At 38.8% G+C, this 15,277-nt stretch overlaps 1 protein-coding gene across 3 annotated transcripts in view; it reads left to right on the top strand.

Annotated features, from left to right (window-relative positions):
* The first annotated feature begins 847 nt into the window (after positions 1-847).
* ZNF143 (zinc finger protein 143) overlaps positions 848-15,277 on the top strand; it is a 43,344-nt gene continuing 28,914 nt past the window's right edge. Inside the window, exons 1-6 of one of the 3 annotated variants that reach the window (XM_033121207.1) lie at positions 848-959; positions 11,669-11,787; positions 12,107-12,199; positions 13,026-13,109; positions 13,627-13,707; positions 14,983-15,179. In XM_033121207.1, coding sequence (XP_032977098.1) covers positions 11,676-11,787; positions 12,107-12,199; positions 13,026-13,109; positions 13,627-13,707; positions 14,983-15,179 — 567 coding nt within the window. In that variant the 5' untranslated portion in view covers positions 848-959; positions 11,669-11,675. Of the gene's footprint in view, positions 960-3,661; positions 4,156-11,668; positions 11,788-12,106; positions 12,200-13,025; positions 13,110-13,623; positions 13,708-14,982; positions 15,180-15,277 lie in introns of those variants that run through there. The other 2 variants (XM_033121208.1, XM_033121206.1) reach the window with 2 other exon arrangements.

Below are 15,277 nucleotides of genomic sequence, written 5' to 3'. Positions count from 1 at the left end.
CAGTCCAAGTCAATGCTTTTCCCACCCTTTTGACTTTCCTTTAATTCGCGACACACACACAAAAGGTAAAAGGTCAAGTAAAGTAGCGACACCATTACAGACGACTTCAAATTTTGAATTTAAACATGAAAGCACGAAAAATTCCGTAGTGTCTCCCAGCAGAATTCAAGACCATCACCCAAGTGCCAAGCTGCGCCGGAGCTTCGGCAGAGGCAGGAAGCTCACCCTCCCACCGAATGGTCATACCCCGGCGACTGCAGAAGCAGGGCAGCCAGTAACCGGCAAACAGAAGCTCTCGGATAAGCACAGCCCTTGCCCAAGACCAAAGGCCTCAGCTGGCATCGAGAGCCCCCAGGGAACTGTTAGGCTTTCCATCCTGTCCTATTCCTCCCACCCACATCCCTCCCAACGGCCGACACTCGGCAATCGCAAGACAAAGCCTAACGAATCGCCAGAACGCTCTCCAACAAGCCCACCGGGAGAGCCAAGGCCATCTCCTACCCCTGTGGGGAAAATGGCGCCAGCCACCCCTTCTCCCTCCTGGCTAGTCACAAGGACCAGCCTCCCTCCCTCGCTACAAAATGGCGCCTCCCGCTGGGGCCCCAGAATCGGCATAATTCACTTGTCAGAGAGGCGGTGTCGGTCTGGGATGAGCGGTTCTGCTAACCAGTCAGACAGAGGAACTTTGATTCCGCACTTTGCGCAAGCCACTCAGATGCTGCCTTTAAGGCATGACGTAACGAATATGGGGCGTGGATAAGGCGGTCTCTCACGTAGCCTAAATTTGAGCCAATGGCAAGCAGAAACCGTCCAGTGAGTAACGTAGTGATAGCCCAATGGAAGCTGGGGGTGGGCTTCAGACTCACTATGCGGGTTGCGGGGCCTGGGGGCCGGGCGGCTGTTTCCTGTCCTGGTGCATGGTGGTCGGACGAAGGAATTGTTGGAAAATTTTCTCGGAGGTTCGTATATAAATGTGTTTTTACCCAGTGTGCATTATTCTCCGCCCGGCCGCCGCCCTTAGCGCGGCGGCGCGGGCCCGCTCGGGCCCCGGCTCTGACTCCGGCTGCTCAACCTCCGCCGCAGGCCTTGCCGGTTCTACGGCCGGCCGCGGGAGCGGCGCCTGGGCAGAAGCGGAGTTTATTAATAACCCGCGGCCGCCACTCTGGGGCGGCGGAGCTTTTCTCGCTGCGGACGCCACCCCCCCACACACCTTGTCTCTGCGCGCTGTGCCCCGCCTGTTCCCCTCTGGGGACCGCCGAGGGGAGGGAATGAAGGAGGGGAGGGTGGAGCCCTCGGGAGCCTGGCGGCGCTTCTCCGCTTGACCTCCGCGCGGAGCGAGTCCCCAGGCGCTGCTAAGGCGAAGCTCCTCCGACTGGGACGGCGGGCCACAGCCCGCACTAGGCCCCAACTGGGGCGCCGGCGGCAGGACTGGCCGAGGGCCCGCTGGGACCCCACCTGCGGATCGCACCTGGAATTTCCTCCAACCCAGATCGTGCACAGATCACTTGTTTCCCTCACTTTTATTTTATTTTTTTAATTTTTAGGTCACTGAGGCCTAACATCGAATGTTAGAAATTAATCCATTTTGTTATATCTCCTTTTTCATGGTTGGGCCAAAGACTGAACGAATCCTTCAGTTGCTTTTTAACATTTTATTGTGGAACGTGAACGAGTTTTTATTCCCTCCCCTTATTCTTTTTTTAACCTTTAACCCCCGCATTAACGAAGTTAAGGAAAAAGTTGGGAGAAACCATTGCTAAACCCATTATTTGTTTAAAACCAATGTCAACATTTAGTTTGGAAGTGTCTAATCAGCTGATATAATCAAGGGGGGGATATGGTGGAAAATTGTCAGCTTTGATACGTGAGTTTTGCTGTAGTTGACAAAAATCTGTGTATTTAAGTTCATTGTTAAGTTTTTAGTAAGAATAGGTGATGAGATCACCGAAAAACTGATGAGATTCGTAACTAATCCAGGCGTATAATTCGATAGCCCCCCATTATTTTTTTTAAATAATAGCTTTATTGGTATAATTCATATATCTTACAACTTACCCATTTAAAGTATGTAATCAAGTTGGTTTAGTATATTCAGAGTTGTGCAACCATCTCCACAATCAATTTAAAACATGTTTATGACTCCAAAAAGAAACTACCCATTAAGTTACTCCCCATTTCCCCTTAACCTTCCACCCCTCCCCCAACCACTAATCTGCTGATTTGCTTATTTTGAACATTTCACATGAATGGAATTACAGTCTGTGGGCGTTTGTGACTGGCTTCTTTCACTTAGCATTATATTTACAAGGTTCATGTTATAGCATATGGCAATACATTTCTTTCTGTTGCCAAATATTTCATGTATAGATAACATGTTTTATCCATCTGTTGATGGACATTTGGGTTTTTTCCAGCTTTTGTCTGGTATGTGTAATGCTGCTATGAATATTTGTGTAAAAGGTTTTGTGTGGACATGTTTTCATTTCTCTTGGATATATATACCTAGGAGTAGAATTTCTTGGTCATATGGTAGCTATGTTCAACCTTTTGAAGAACTGTCAAACTGTTTTCCAAAGTGGCTGCACCATTTTACATTCCTACCAGTAGTGTATGAGAATTCACAATTCTTCATATCCTTGCCAACACTTGTTATTAACACAGTCTTTTAGATGGTAGCCATTTTAGTGGGTATCCCTTGTGATTTTGATTTGCATTTCCCAATGACTAATGGTTTTAAGCATTTTTCTCATGTGCTTTTTGGCCATTTGTATATCTTCTTTGGAGAAATGTCGACTTGGATCTGTTCCGTGTTTTTAAATTGGATTGTCTAGTATTGATATTGAGTTGTAAAAGGTCTTATTTATATACAGGTACCTTATGAGACAGTGATTTGCAAAATGTCCATAGCTTTTTTTTTTTATTATTAACTTTTTTTTTTTATTATTAAGATTTTATTGGGGAAGGGGAACAGGACTTTATTGGAGAACAGTGTGTATTTCCAGGACTTTTTTTTTTCCCCAAGTCAAGTTGTTGTCCTTTCAATCCTAGTTGTGGAGGGTGCCATTCAGCTTCAAGTTGTTGTCCTTTCAGTCTTAGTTGTGGAGGGTGCAGCTCAGCTCCAGGTCCAGTTGCCATTGCTAGTTGGAGGGGGCGCAGCCCACCATCCCTTGCGGGATGAACCCGGCAACCTTGTGGTTGAGAGGACGCACTCCAACCAACTGAGCCATCTGGGAGCTCAGCGGCAGCTCAGCTCAAGGTGCCCTGTTCAATCTTAGTTGCAGGGGGCGGAGCCCAAGTCGGGGAATCGAACTGGCAACCTTGTGGTTGAGAGCCCACTGGCCCATGTGGGAATCGAACCGGCAGCCTTTGGAGTTAGGAGCAAGGAGCTCTAACCGCCTGAGCCACCGGGCTGGCTGCAAGTTACGATAGTGCTGTGACGTAAGGATTCATTGTGTTCTTCATGGAAAGATGACCAAGCTGGATTGGGGAATTGTGCCTCTACTAGTACTTTAGCTGTTATTAATTATGTATAATGTATATGTAGTTTATGATCATGTGAGGAAAACTCTCTGCGTCCTGAGGTTTTCATCCTTACTTAATTTGTAAGTTTTCATCTAGTTTCTGTTTTTGTTTTATAATGTGAGGTTTTACCTAGTTCTGGGTCTTTTTGCTCCTGGCTGTATTTCAGGACAAAATGTCCTGAAATAAAACCAGGAGTTGCATGTGTTACTGCTCCATTCTGTGCTTAATTAGTGACACAGTGTTTTAAACTTTATTGTACTGTCAAAATGATTTTGTTTATAAGATGGATTTAGACTGAGAAATCCCCCTCTCCCTTGTAGAAAAGAAAATTTTGAAAACAATGATAAAGTTTTCAACATACTTGCCCATAACTCTAATTCCATTTTAAAACTACGCTGTAGTAACAAACAACCCTGTCTATTAATAACTTGTTCATTAATGTGTAGACCCAAGCATTTAACTCCAAACTACATTTTTTTGTACTTAAGATACCACTTTACTCAGCACTTAACTTTGGCTAAATGATTTTTGGGGTGAATTAAATGGCTTTTAGGGTGATTTACATATATACATAAACTTTATCTTAACCACAAACCTAAGTCAAGTACTGGAGTAGTTACTCCTGTTTTGCAGGTGAGTCAACTGAAGTTTAGAGTAACATGTCCAACTGCGTATTACACAGCAAAGCTGGGGCTTAAATCTATGACTGACTCAAAAGCCCAGTCTCAACTGAGTTATTCAGTAACCTACTACATACCCAACTCTAACTTTTAAAATGTAAGATGTCTGTAGTTCCTAGAATGATAACACTATTTTAAGTACTGTACATAATATTGGCATAGGATGGATGTTATTGTACCTTTTTATTTATCTTTAAGTTAAATGATGAATGCATTTGGCCTCGTATTGAAAATACAAAGATTTATATAGTATGGAGTAATGGTCACAAGAAGTTGGAATCATTTAAATTAATGGTAGTTTGTACTTGCAATAGCCACACAATACAGTAGCATGTTATAAAAAGTAAGACAATGAAAAGAGCACTGGAATAAAAGAAAACCTAATCGTTAATCCCTTCCATGACCTCATACAAATTGTGTTCATTTGTTCAACAAATATTTAGTAATCAGGTACCATGTGCCAGGCGTTCTTGTAGGCACCAGGGATTCAGGGGTGACTAGGACAGATGGGGACCTTGTTTTGGGGGAACTTAGAGTTAACTTAGACATTCTGGTAAGTGAAATTCTCTATGAAGGAAATAGTCCTATGGTAGAGAATAAGGAGATGGTGGTAGAATGGATATTTCAAGTAAGAGGTGACACTGAAATATATGTGCAAAAGCAGGAAGAATTAGATGTGTACTAGTTACTAGAAGGTCAGCGTGGCTAAATATACAGAGGGTGCCAAAAAAATGTATACACACTTTAAGAAAGGAAAACTATTCAAATTGTAATACTCAATATATATACTGATAACAAAAGATGACTACAAGTCACGTTTGACTTCTGCAATTACAAGAGATGCTCAAAGTGGTTACCATCAGCATCCAGACACTTCTGATTATGGCGAACTACTGCTTGAGCAACATTGACCAAAGTCCACTTGTATACATATTTTTGGCACCCCTAATATATGATAGATGATAATTGTAAAGCACTCTGCAACATGAGGTATTTTAAACTCATTATATATTGAACATACAATCTTGGGAGTCAAAATTCCAAAGACCCATAGGACATACCTTAGAAGGCTTATAGTCTAATGGGGCAGGCTAGATGTAGGAGTTAACTGGTAAGAGGAGAGAGGAGCATTAGGTATCAGGAATGAGAAACCTTTCAGCCAAGAACAAGGTTCTATAAACCTCACTTTCCTCACCTGTAGAAAGAAAAGTGGCACAAGAATACATCTTTAGTGCTAAGAGCTTTACATACATTATTTCACTTAATTCTTACAACAGCCTTATCAGGTAGGTGTTCTCGCATTTCTTCAAAAGAGGAAATGGAAGCTCAGCAGAAGGTTAATTGCCCAGGAGCTGAGCAGGATTCAAATGCATAACACTCCAGCAAATTATAAAGCCATATGCAGATAAATCTATGATAATAAAAGCGATTAGTAATTCAAAGTGACCTGGGCCAGAAGTCAAATAACGGCAAGTAGTATAGGAGTCAAATGTTGACTGAAACTGGGTAGTGTCCTTGGAAAAGCCGGTGGTAAAGGCTGTTACCTGTGCCCGGACTGCCTTTCTGCTCGTCCTAGTGTAGGAAATGATTATTTTTTTATGCCCAAATTCACATGCCCTGTCTTTGCATCCCTGAGACAAAGTTTAGGTGCTCTTACTCTTAATGCTTCTGTTTATAGTAAAGTAACTAGTTTTTTTAAAGTAACTAGTTTTAGTTTTTAAAACAATGAACGTAATACAAGGTAAAAATTTTTTTAACTTATAGAAGGTATAGAGTAAAAATTAAACTGTCCATACTCCACCCTCATTTCCTAGTCCCATTTCTGGGAGGTAACCATGTGAATTGTTAAATATATATACAAGCATATGCAGATACTTATATACATTTTTAAAAACATGAATGCAGTCATACCATATATACTCTTCTGCAATTTGCTTTTTCCCCCTTACAGTATATCTTGGACATATTTCCCACCCTTTCATATAGATTTATCCCATTCTGTTTAATGCCTGCATGTTTCATTTATGGATGTCCTATAATTTATTTAACCTGTCCTTTTTGATGGATTTTTAGATTGTACTATTTCTTGCTATTAAAAATAATATAACAGTGAACTTTGCACACTTAAGATCTGTTTAGTGAACACACAATGGGATTTATAGATGATGTAATACAGAATTATTGTACACCTGAAATCTATGTAACTTTACTAACAATTGTCACCCCAATAAACTTTAATTTAAAAAAAGACAGAGAGAGGATCTGTTTAATATGTTCCAAGTAGAATTACTTGGTTTAAAATTTTGATAGCTAGTGCCAAATTGTCCTAATTGTGGGTTTTTTCCACATTGTTTGGTTTGATTGTTTTCCAGTCTCAACGTGGCTTTATCTTTATATTCTTAGTTATAAGATTTCTGTTTAGCTAGTCTTCAGGTGGTTCTCAAGGGCGGTGGTTCTATAATTTTGTTGTAATTTTGATGTAGTTGTGAGAGGAGGCTAGCATATAACGTTTACGTACTACACCATCTTGACAGGGAATCACCATGTTGTGTTTTAATGATCTGTTTTTACATGTCTGGAGTAATGGAATGAGTTTCTTAAAAGCAAGGACCACTTCTTTTTTACCTCTCTATATCCGTCAAGGCATACACATTGTCTGATATGTGTGTGCATACACATATATGTATCTGTACATACCTATACTACCCACAATATAAATCCTGCACATTTATCCAACAAACATATTTTTTAGTAGTTTGACCACGGTAAAGGTAAAGACCTAAAGGAGAATAATAGGAGATGAAATTAGAAGGGTAGGTAGGGGCCAGGTTGGAGAGTAGCCTGAATGTCAGACTAAGGAATTGGACTTAGTCCTGTAAGTGATATAACTATAAAATATCAGAAGGGGAAAAAACGTTCAAATATGGAAGGATTCTATCTTAAAATCCCTTTGCAAAGATCTTAAGTTCTTGCTCTTCTTTAAAGTAACCCCAACTGGAATTCATCGTACTACTGATTTTTGCAAAAAGTCCATGCTGAACAGACCCACAGACCAATTCTCAGAGTAAAGGCCTTGGCCTTCTAGCAAAAATTAGTGAATGAATGAATGTATGTTTATATATTAAAATTAAAATATTTAAGGTATATGTCATTTTTATGCTTCCCTTTAATCTTTTTGACTAATCATCCATCTGTTCTTATAACAGACCAACCTTCTAGTATAATATCCAATGCCACTAAAGATGTAAAAGGAACATACTCATTGTGTTGCTGGTGGCCATGCAGTTAGCACAACACTTTAAAAAAACTAATGGCGGTAAATAGTCATAGCCATAAAAATGCTCATATTTTTAAATCCAGTAATCTTAATCCTGGGAGTTTATTTTAAGAATGTAATCTACTCTACCCCCCTCACACCAAAAACCTAGTAATAAGAGAAAGTAGAATAAGACAGAGACACGGAGCTGTATAAATCTCTTCTCATATAGCTTAAAACTACTCATAAGCATTAATAGCAAACATATATGTAATGCCAGGTGCTATTCTATAGGATTTATATTTATCTTAATAACAGCTCTGTGAAATACCCTCCTTTTACAGATAGGGAAACTGTGACAGAGCAGGTAAATAACTTGCCCGAGATCTTAGATAATATGTGGAAAAATGAGATTTTGAAGCAGGCTGTCTGGCTCCAGAGTCCTCATTCTTAAGTATAATGTTCTATTACCTCTTACAAGCATTCCTTCCTAGGTGTAACCCTCACTTTCTAATCTAACTATGGGACATCCTCCTTAAATAGTTTGTTCTAGTAACTGCTTACTGTAGATACACTGCTTCCACTCTGGAGAAGAATGGGTAAAGTAACTGTGATAAATGTTACGATAAGAGTATAGACAGAGTATCACGGGAAATCTGAATCATTCTGACCCAGTTTGAGGAGTTCAGGTAAAACTGTCTGGTGGACTCTGAGACCAGAAAAATTTAGCCAAGTAAAGAGAGCAGGAAGAGTTTTCTAGATGGTGTGAATAGTAATGTTTGGAGGTCTAGATGCAATCCAGTAGCTCCTATAACAGTTGTTGAGCCAAATGGTTAGAAGGCAGACTTTGCCACTTATGTTGTGAAGTTAAGGACATTTAACCTTTCTGATCTTCGTTTTTATCTGCAAAATTAGGATAAAATGGTACTTAATTCATAGGATTGTTAGGAGGATTGAATAAATTAGTCATAATGCCTGGCATATATTAATTTGGCGCAAAAGTCATTGCGGTTTAAAAGGTTAAAAATCGTCGCAAAAACCGCAATTACTTTTGCACCAACCTAATAGTAAGTATTATGGAAGGGTTAGTTATCATTATCATTTTCTATTTAATATGTTTGTGTTATTAACATTATTAAATGACAGTATCATTAACTATTAGAATTTTAATCATATTGTTGGAGTACAGAAAGGGAGCAGGTTTTGGCTAGAACAAGACTGGAGGGATATAGTAACTAATTTGTCTTGATTTGCCCAGTGCTATCCCAATTTTAAAACAAAGTGCATTTCCCCTCCCCCCCGCCCCAAACAAAACAAAACAAAACTGAAAGTCCCATGTCCCCAGAACTTCCTCAGTCTTAGGCAAACTTAGGTTACCTCCCTACTGGCGAAGTTAGTCGTCCAGATCAGGGTATTTTGGTTTTTGTTGTTGACTTGTACAAGTGCTCTATGTATTCTGGATATTACGTTTGCTACATTTCTGTAGGGTTTTTCTTCTTCTTATGCTCACATACATCATTTTCCAGAAAGGCAGGAACTTTATTACACACATTATGTCTTCATTGGAGATTCCTAGTGCTTCAGGACAGCCTCCTCTGTGTCTGATTGTGGCCCATGAGTCTTATTAAAGCACATGAAATTGACTGCCTTTCACAAGGTAGCCCTTTCTAAAGATGTCATGTGCCTCTTACATGCTCATTTTCATACAACCTGGAGAAAACGTTGGTGACAGAAATGATCAAGAGATGGTGATGGATATGGTGTGAACAACTGTAGAGTGTTTTATCTCTGGCTTGTTTATTCCTTTTCTTCACTCTCAGATTTTCCCCATTGGATCATTTTCTAACAAGGCATTAATTGTATCACAGAGTCTTTTTGAGAACTTTAAAAATAAGATGGTCTGTGCACCTGCCATCACTTAGTACCTCTGGTAATTGTAGTGCCCATTTGAACTCTTCTGAGTCCTTTCTCCATTCACTACCCCTTGTATTTGCCAGCAATTTATGTCCAGAAAACAGCTGTCTCATCTTTCAGATAGAGTAGATTTTTTTCCCCATTAGGATTGAAACTATAGGTTAAAGAAATTTAACAGCTGACCAGATTTCAAACGAGAGAACTTTTATTTATTGCAGATATGCCAGCTACCCTCTGATGTTGCATATTGTGGTTATTTGGAGATTTATAAATAATTGAATGAAAAGGACAAAGGCTTGAGTTACAATTAAACCCTAGATATTTTTTAACTTCATGACCCAAGTTACCTTGTAATCTGCCTCTCTTAGATGAATACAGCAAAAATCATGCAATGCTTACTACATCTTTATAGGTGTTTTCCCTTGCATTTTCTTATCTTAATTTATTTCTGTTATATACTGATACTAGTTGTTCTGAAAATTAGCTTGTCCCAATCCTATACTCATCAGGCATCTTAACAGCAGAGTACCAGTGTTGAGACTTCTCTGTCAGCCCTCAGAGGAAACAAGAAAGTGCAGTTTCAGTCTGCTCTATGAATCTTTCAGGGATCCATGAAAAATCAACCCTTGATTGACTTTTAGCACAGCACTAATATCTTTCTGTGAGTCTAAACCACAGTCCCTGGCTTTAGTCCAAAGAGGGCACAATTTATAGAGTTTCTAAAACAAAAATCTCCAAGTAGTCCTAAACATAAGTGTAACTGAAAATTATTATGCTTTCTGCCTATTGCTTTTTTAAATATTGACACTGAAAATCAGATCTTTAGACCTGGAAAGGTCCTCAAGAGATTCCCTGGCTTAAGCAGCTAAGTTATCCCAAATCCTCTGCGATAACTCAAGTACTTTTTAGGCACTTGAGTCAGCAGTGAGCAAACAGGGAAAAATCCCTGTCCATTCTAGTGCAGGGGGAAATAGATAAGAAAGAAACAAACAAGTAAATACATGTAATATGTTCAATAATAAGTACCATGCAGAAATATGAAGGAGGGAAGAGAGATAGGGTATATCATGTTTGGGGGGTGAGAGGTGCAGTTTGAAATGAGGTGAACAGGAAGCTCTCATTGAGGTGACAGTGAACAGAGACTTTAAGAAGATGAGGGAATAATAATGAAAATGCTGGAAAGAATGTTTCAGGCAGAAGGAACATCAGATGTAAAGATCCTCAAGCTGCAAAACACTTGTTTGAGGAAAAGCAAGGACACCAGTGTGGCTGCAATGGAATGAATGAGATGGAGAGTAACAGGAAATGAGGGACAAGACCATTGGCTTCATAGGCCAGTGTAAGGACTTTGGTTTTACTCTGATGAGAAGCCATCAGGGTTTGAGCAGAAGAGGGACATGCTCTAACAAAGGGCACTCTGCCTACTGTGTTGAAGAGACTGTGGGGAAGTCACAGTAGAAGTAGGCAGACTAGTTAGGATGCTTTGCAGTAATGTGGGTGAGAGATGGTAGGTAGGCTTGCATCAGGGAAGTAATGGCGAAGGTTGTGAGAAGTGGCCAGATTCAGGACAGATTTCTGAAGATTGAGGCTACCGGGATTGCTCATAGATTATAAGTTGGAATCTTCAACCATACTAAACCCAAAGAATTCTAATTATGGGAATTTTAGACATGATACAAAACCGATAGGCAAGACTGATAGGCAGTGTGCTTAATAGTACTGATGAATTATGAAAAGCATGCTTTGGACTTTGGGTTAATACTCTTTTTTTTTTTTTTTTTTTGCAGCATAGTTTTTAATAGCAAAGAAAAAGGAAATATTAAAATAACCATGAGTAGAGGGCTTATCAAATATATTAGAACCTGTACTCAGTATGAACCACAAAACAGCTTTTAAAAGGAGATATTTCTATATGTGTGGACATGGAAGTGTTACCAGTTCAGAGTCTCTATGCCTGACATTTCAAAAGGCCAAAATTCAAAACATCAGAGTTTGGAGTAAGGAAAGGTTTATTGATCTAGAAAGTGCCGATGGAGAAGATGGGAGCCTAGTGGTATTTCAAATCCATCTTAAGAAAGCACCGAGTTCAGGCTTCTTTTACGTCAAGGGAAGGAGAAATGGGAAGGGCAAGAGGTGACTCGGTTAATACTCTTAACCTGCATATTAAGTGAAATTTTAGCTTATTTCAAACACCGTTTACTTTCTTAGCAATTTTTTATGGTTCTGAAATACTCTTTGTAGCTTTTTTTTCATGTGCATCATTCTTTGTTCTCAAGTGCCTATATTTTTCTTCAAGGTAAAAAATGTTGTTAGCCCAAATAAATCGAGATTCTCAGGGAATGGCAGAGTTTCCTGGAGGAGGAATGGAGGCTCAGCATGTTACCCTGTGCCTGACAGAGGCAGTAACTGTGGCAGGTGAGCAGTCTTGTTTGAAGGGATGATGTGGGTTTGAAAACAGCATTTATCTTAAGGGAAATGAAAACTCACTGTGTTTACTTCCCTCTTCCTGGTGTAGCTAAAGGCAAGCCAAAGCTAAGCCTTTCTAGGAGCGTTTTTAACTTGGTGTGGGTGCTGGGTACAGTAAGGCAGGGAAATATTTTTTGTAAATGCTAGAAGAAATTCTATTTGAGTCTAAGTTAAGCAATCTACCTTTTGCCTAATTTTCATTTAAAAAAATTAAACAGCATGCACATATAATAGTTATCTAAAGAAAATAACTGCCTTTTTATAATAGATGGTGACAATTTGGAAAATATGGAAGGTGTCAGCTTGCAAGCAGTGACACTTGCAGATGGTTCTACTGCTTACATACAGCACAATTCCAAAGGTATGTGCCTCATATACAGCCCATTGGTTAATACCAGCAATGCATAACCTCAGAGTTAGAGCACTTAGCAACTCTACCCCTTCCCAATCCCCCCTAAAGACTCTAGTGCATATTTTAAATAGTTTCAGTGTAACTTAAATTTTGTTTTGATAATTTGGAGATACCCTTTGAGATACTTGAAAAATGGGGAAGCGGGGAGGGAGAGTGTCCCCAGCCTGTTTCTAGTAAGACCTCTCTTGCCTTTTTTGGTTCAAGTAATTATTTAATGTTTTTATAAAATATGCATAAGAATAAAGACATTTGGTTTTGCTTATATAATGTTGTCTCTGAATCAGTGTTTACTTTGCTCCAAGCAATAGTCTTATTCTCAGACTACTTGTTTTTGTGGAAACCTACTGAGCATGTGTATATGTAGTCCAAGGACTTATGCCCCCAGGGATGAGAATGACAACTAGCCTCACATACACTGACATATCTGTTTATTCTTCTCAACTTCAGCTTCTCAATGGTCAGAGTCACTGTTCCTAAGTGGCTCTCAAAGGTATATAGAGGTTCAACTCACGTAGCCTGCTGTGATGAGCCACTCTTCCTCTTGAACTTGTCTAATTGAAAATTGGAGGGGAGGAAGGATGGCTGAGGGAGGATTTTCTGCTTTCTGTAGGATCACTGGATGTGTTATTGAATTGCCTCAGAACATTGAGGGAAGAATCAAGATGAACATGATCTTAAGTAGTGTATGTTTTTATAGTTGATATCATTTTGAAATTGTATAACGTTTAAAACTTTTTGCTTGTGCTAATTTATTGGCTTAAATGTTGTGTTCCAGATGGAAAACTCATAGATGGCCAGGTCATTCAGTTGGAAGATGGTTCTGCTGCCTATGTTCAACATGTACCCATACCTAAAAGTAGTAAGTATTTGATACTTATTTAGCCTTTTGATTTTCATACTTCAGTATTTGCTGCCTGCAGTTCCTCTTACTACTTAAACTTAATCCTGAGCTCTAGTCCTCCTTCTGAAAGGGAAGATCAATAGATGTCAAAAAGAGCATCTAAAGACCATTTTAATTGAGACTTTCTCTCAAAGATAAGAGAAAAGAAGTTACTGGATTACACTTGAGATAAATGTGCAACAGTCCTAAGTAACTATTTCTATTATTTGAGCAAAATCCTGCATGTCTCTCATGTTCTTCTTTTTTCTTCCTTCTTTCAACTCTCCTTATCCCCTGATATATTCCTAAAACAAATATCTTAATATCTTTTTACCTTTAGACACTTATTCAGAGCAGCTTTACTGAAATTCCTTAAATGTTCAAGAACCCATAAAGCAAGTGTAGTTTTTATAATATGTTTAATGATTTATTTGCTCTGTTGTTGCTGAGTTGTCAGAAAACATGGGATCTAAATGTAAGCATTGTTCTCGAGCAGGGGACAGTTTACGTCTAGAGGATGGTCAAGCAGTACAGTTAGAAGATGGAACTACAGCATTTATTCACCATACCTCCAAAGGTAAAATAGTTTTGGAAATATGAATAAAATAGGGGAGAAATGGCAGTGTGGGAAAAATAAGACCTGCCTTTAGTTACTGAAGTGCTGTCATGTAAAAGAATTGTGCTTGTTCTCAAGTACAAGATGGCAGATTTTTTCACAGTCTAAGGAAAAAATTTCTAATAATTTGAACTTTCCAATACCAGGTCTGAATAGCAAACCCCTGTTGCCTGGAAGACTTCAAATAGAGGCTGCTTTTAAAATATGAAATTAAATATTTGAAAGTTAAATTGTTGATTTTTTTTTCTTCCGCTTAAATGTAACTTCTTTAGCAAAGTCCTTTGCTTGTTGTGTTGATCTTTATTTAAAACTAAATAAAAATTTAAAAAATATCTAAAGCAAATATGGCAAAATGTTAATGTTTATTAGCTTTGTGTGGAGAGGACCATGGGTTTGAGATGGAATGCATCGGAGTAATGAGCATAGCTCTACAACCAGAATATCTGTATTCAAATCTTGGTCTCCTGTTCTTTAGCAGTATGACCGTAAGCAAAGTACTTAACCTCCTTGTTCTTCAGTTTCATCAGCTATAAAATGAGGATTATGATCAGTATCCACATCATAGGGTTGTTGAGACAACAGAATGTGCAAACATCTGTAAAGCACTTAGAATAATTCTTGTCACGTAGTAAATGCTTAATAAATGTTACCTATTGTTAGTACTTTATAAAATATTTTATTATAGAATGATATAACATGTTTTAGAAAGACTGTTTAGTTGTGAAACCAAAGGGAGAAATTTTTTAAATTTTAGAATATTTAAATTTGTAAGTAAATTTGCTTATTAAAGATGAGAAAAAGTAAACTGAAATTTTTCTTTAGCTGTGCGAGTAAATCATGGGTTCATTGTAATTGTACAGATTTACTATTTCACAACACTGTATGTAGCTTGGTATAGTTACTTAGAGGGCAAAAAATGGACTTTGGAGTCACACTGACATGAATTTGGATCCTGGTTTCTCTACATACTGATTTTGACTGTTAATTGTTAGTTTTATTTATTTCCTGGTTCCTAAGGAAAGTAAATCTACTTCCCCAAACCTCAGTTTCCCATTTGTACAGTGGGGGTGGTAGTAAGTATACCTGTCTCTCAGAATTGTGAGGATTGAATGAAATAACACATGTAAAACTAATGGGCCAGTGCTCATGTAAACTACTCAGTAAAACCTCTTTTTCCTTTAAATACGTAACTGCTGATCAGACTCTCTTTAATGCCATTCTCTTCCACTCCCTCAGATAGTTATGACCAGAGCGCATTACAGGCAGTTCAGCTGGAAGACGGCACCACAGCTTACATCCACCATGCAGTGCAAGTCCCGCAGTCTGACACCATCTTAGCCATTCAGGCTGACGGTACAGTGGCAGGTCTGCACACTGGGGATGCCACGATTGACCCTGACACCATCAGTGCTTTGGAACAGTATGCAGCAAAGGTACATCATTTTACAATGACAACAACGTCCCTCTTTATTTTTCATTAAAAAAAAAACAAAAAATATATATTTTATCAAATAAGGAACTAGCAATTCAA

The sequence above is a fragment of the Rhinolophus ferrumequinum genome, chromosome 11 (assembly GCF_004115265.2).
Source record: "Rhinolophus ferrumequinum isolate MPI-CBG mRhiFer1 chromosome 11, mRhiFer1_v1.p, whole genome shotgun sequence".
Classification (NCBI taxonomy): Eukaryota; Metazoa; Chordata; class Mammalia; order Chiroptera; family Rhinolophidae; genus Rhinolophus; species Rhinolophus ferrumequinum.
The sequence above is the reverse complement of the archived record's forward strand: the minus strand, read 5'-3'. Positions and strand labels throughout refer to the sequence as shown.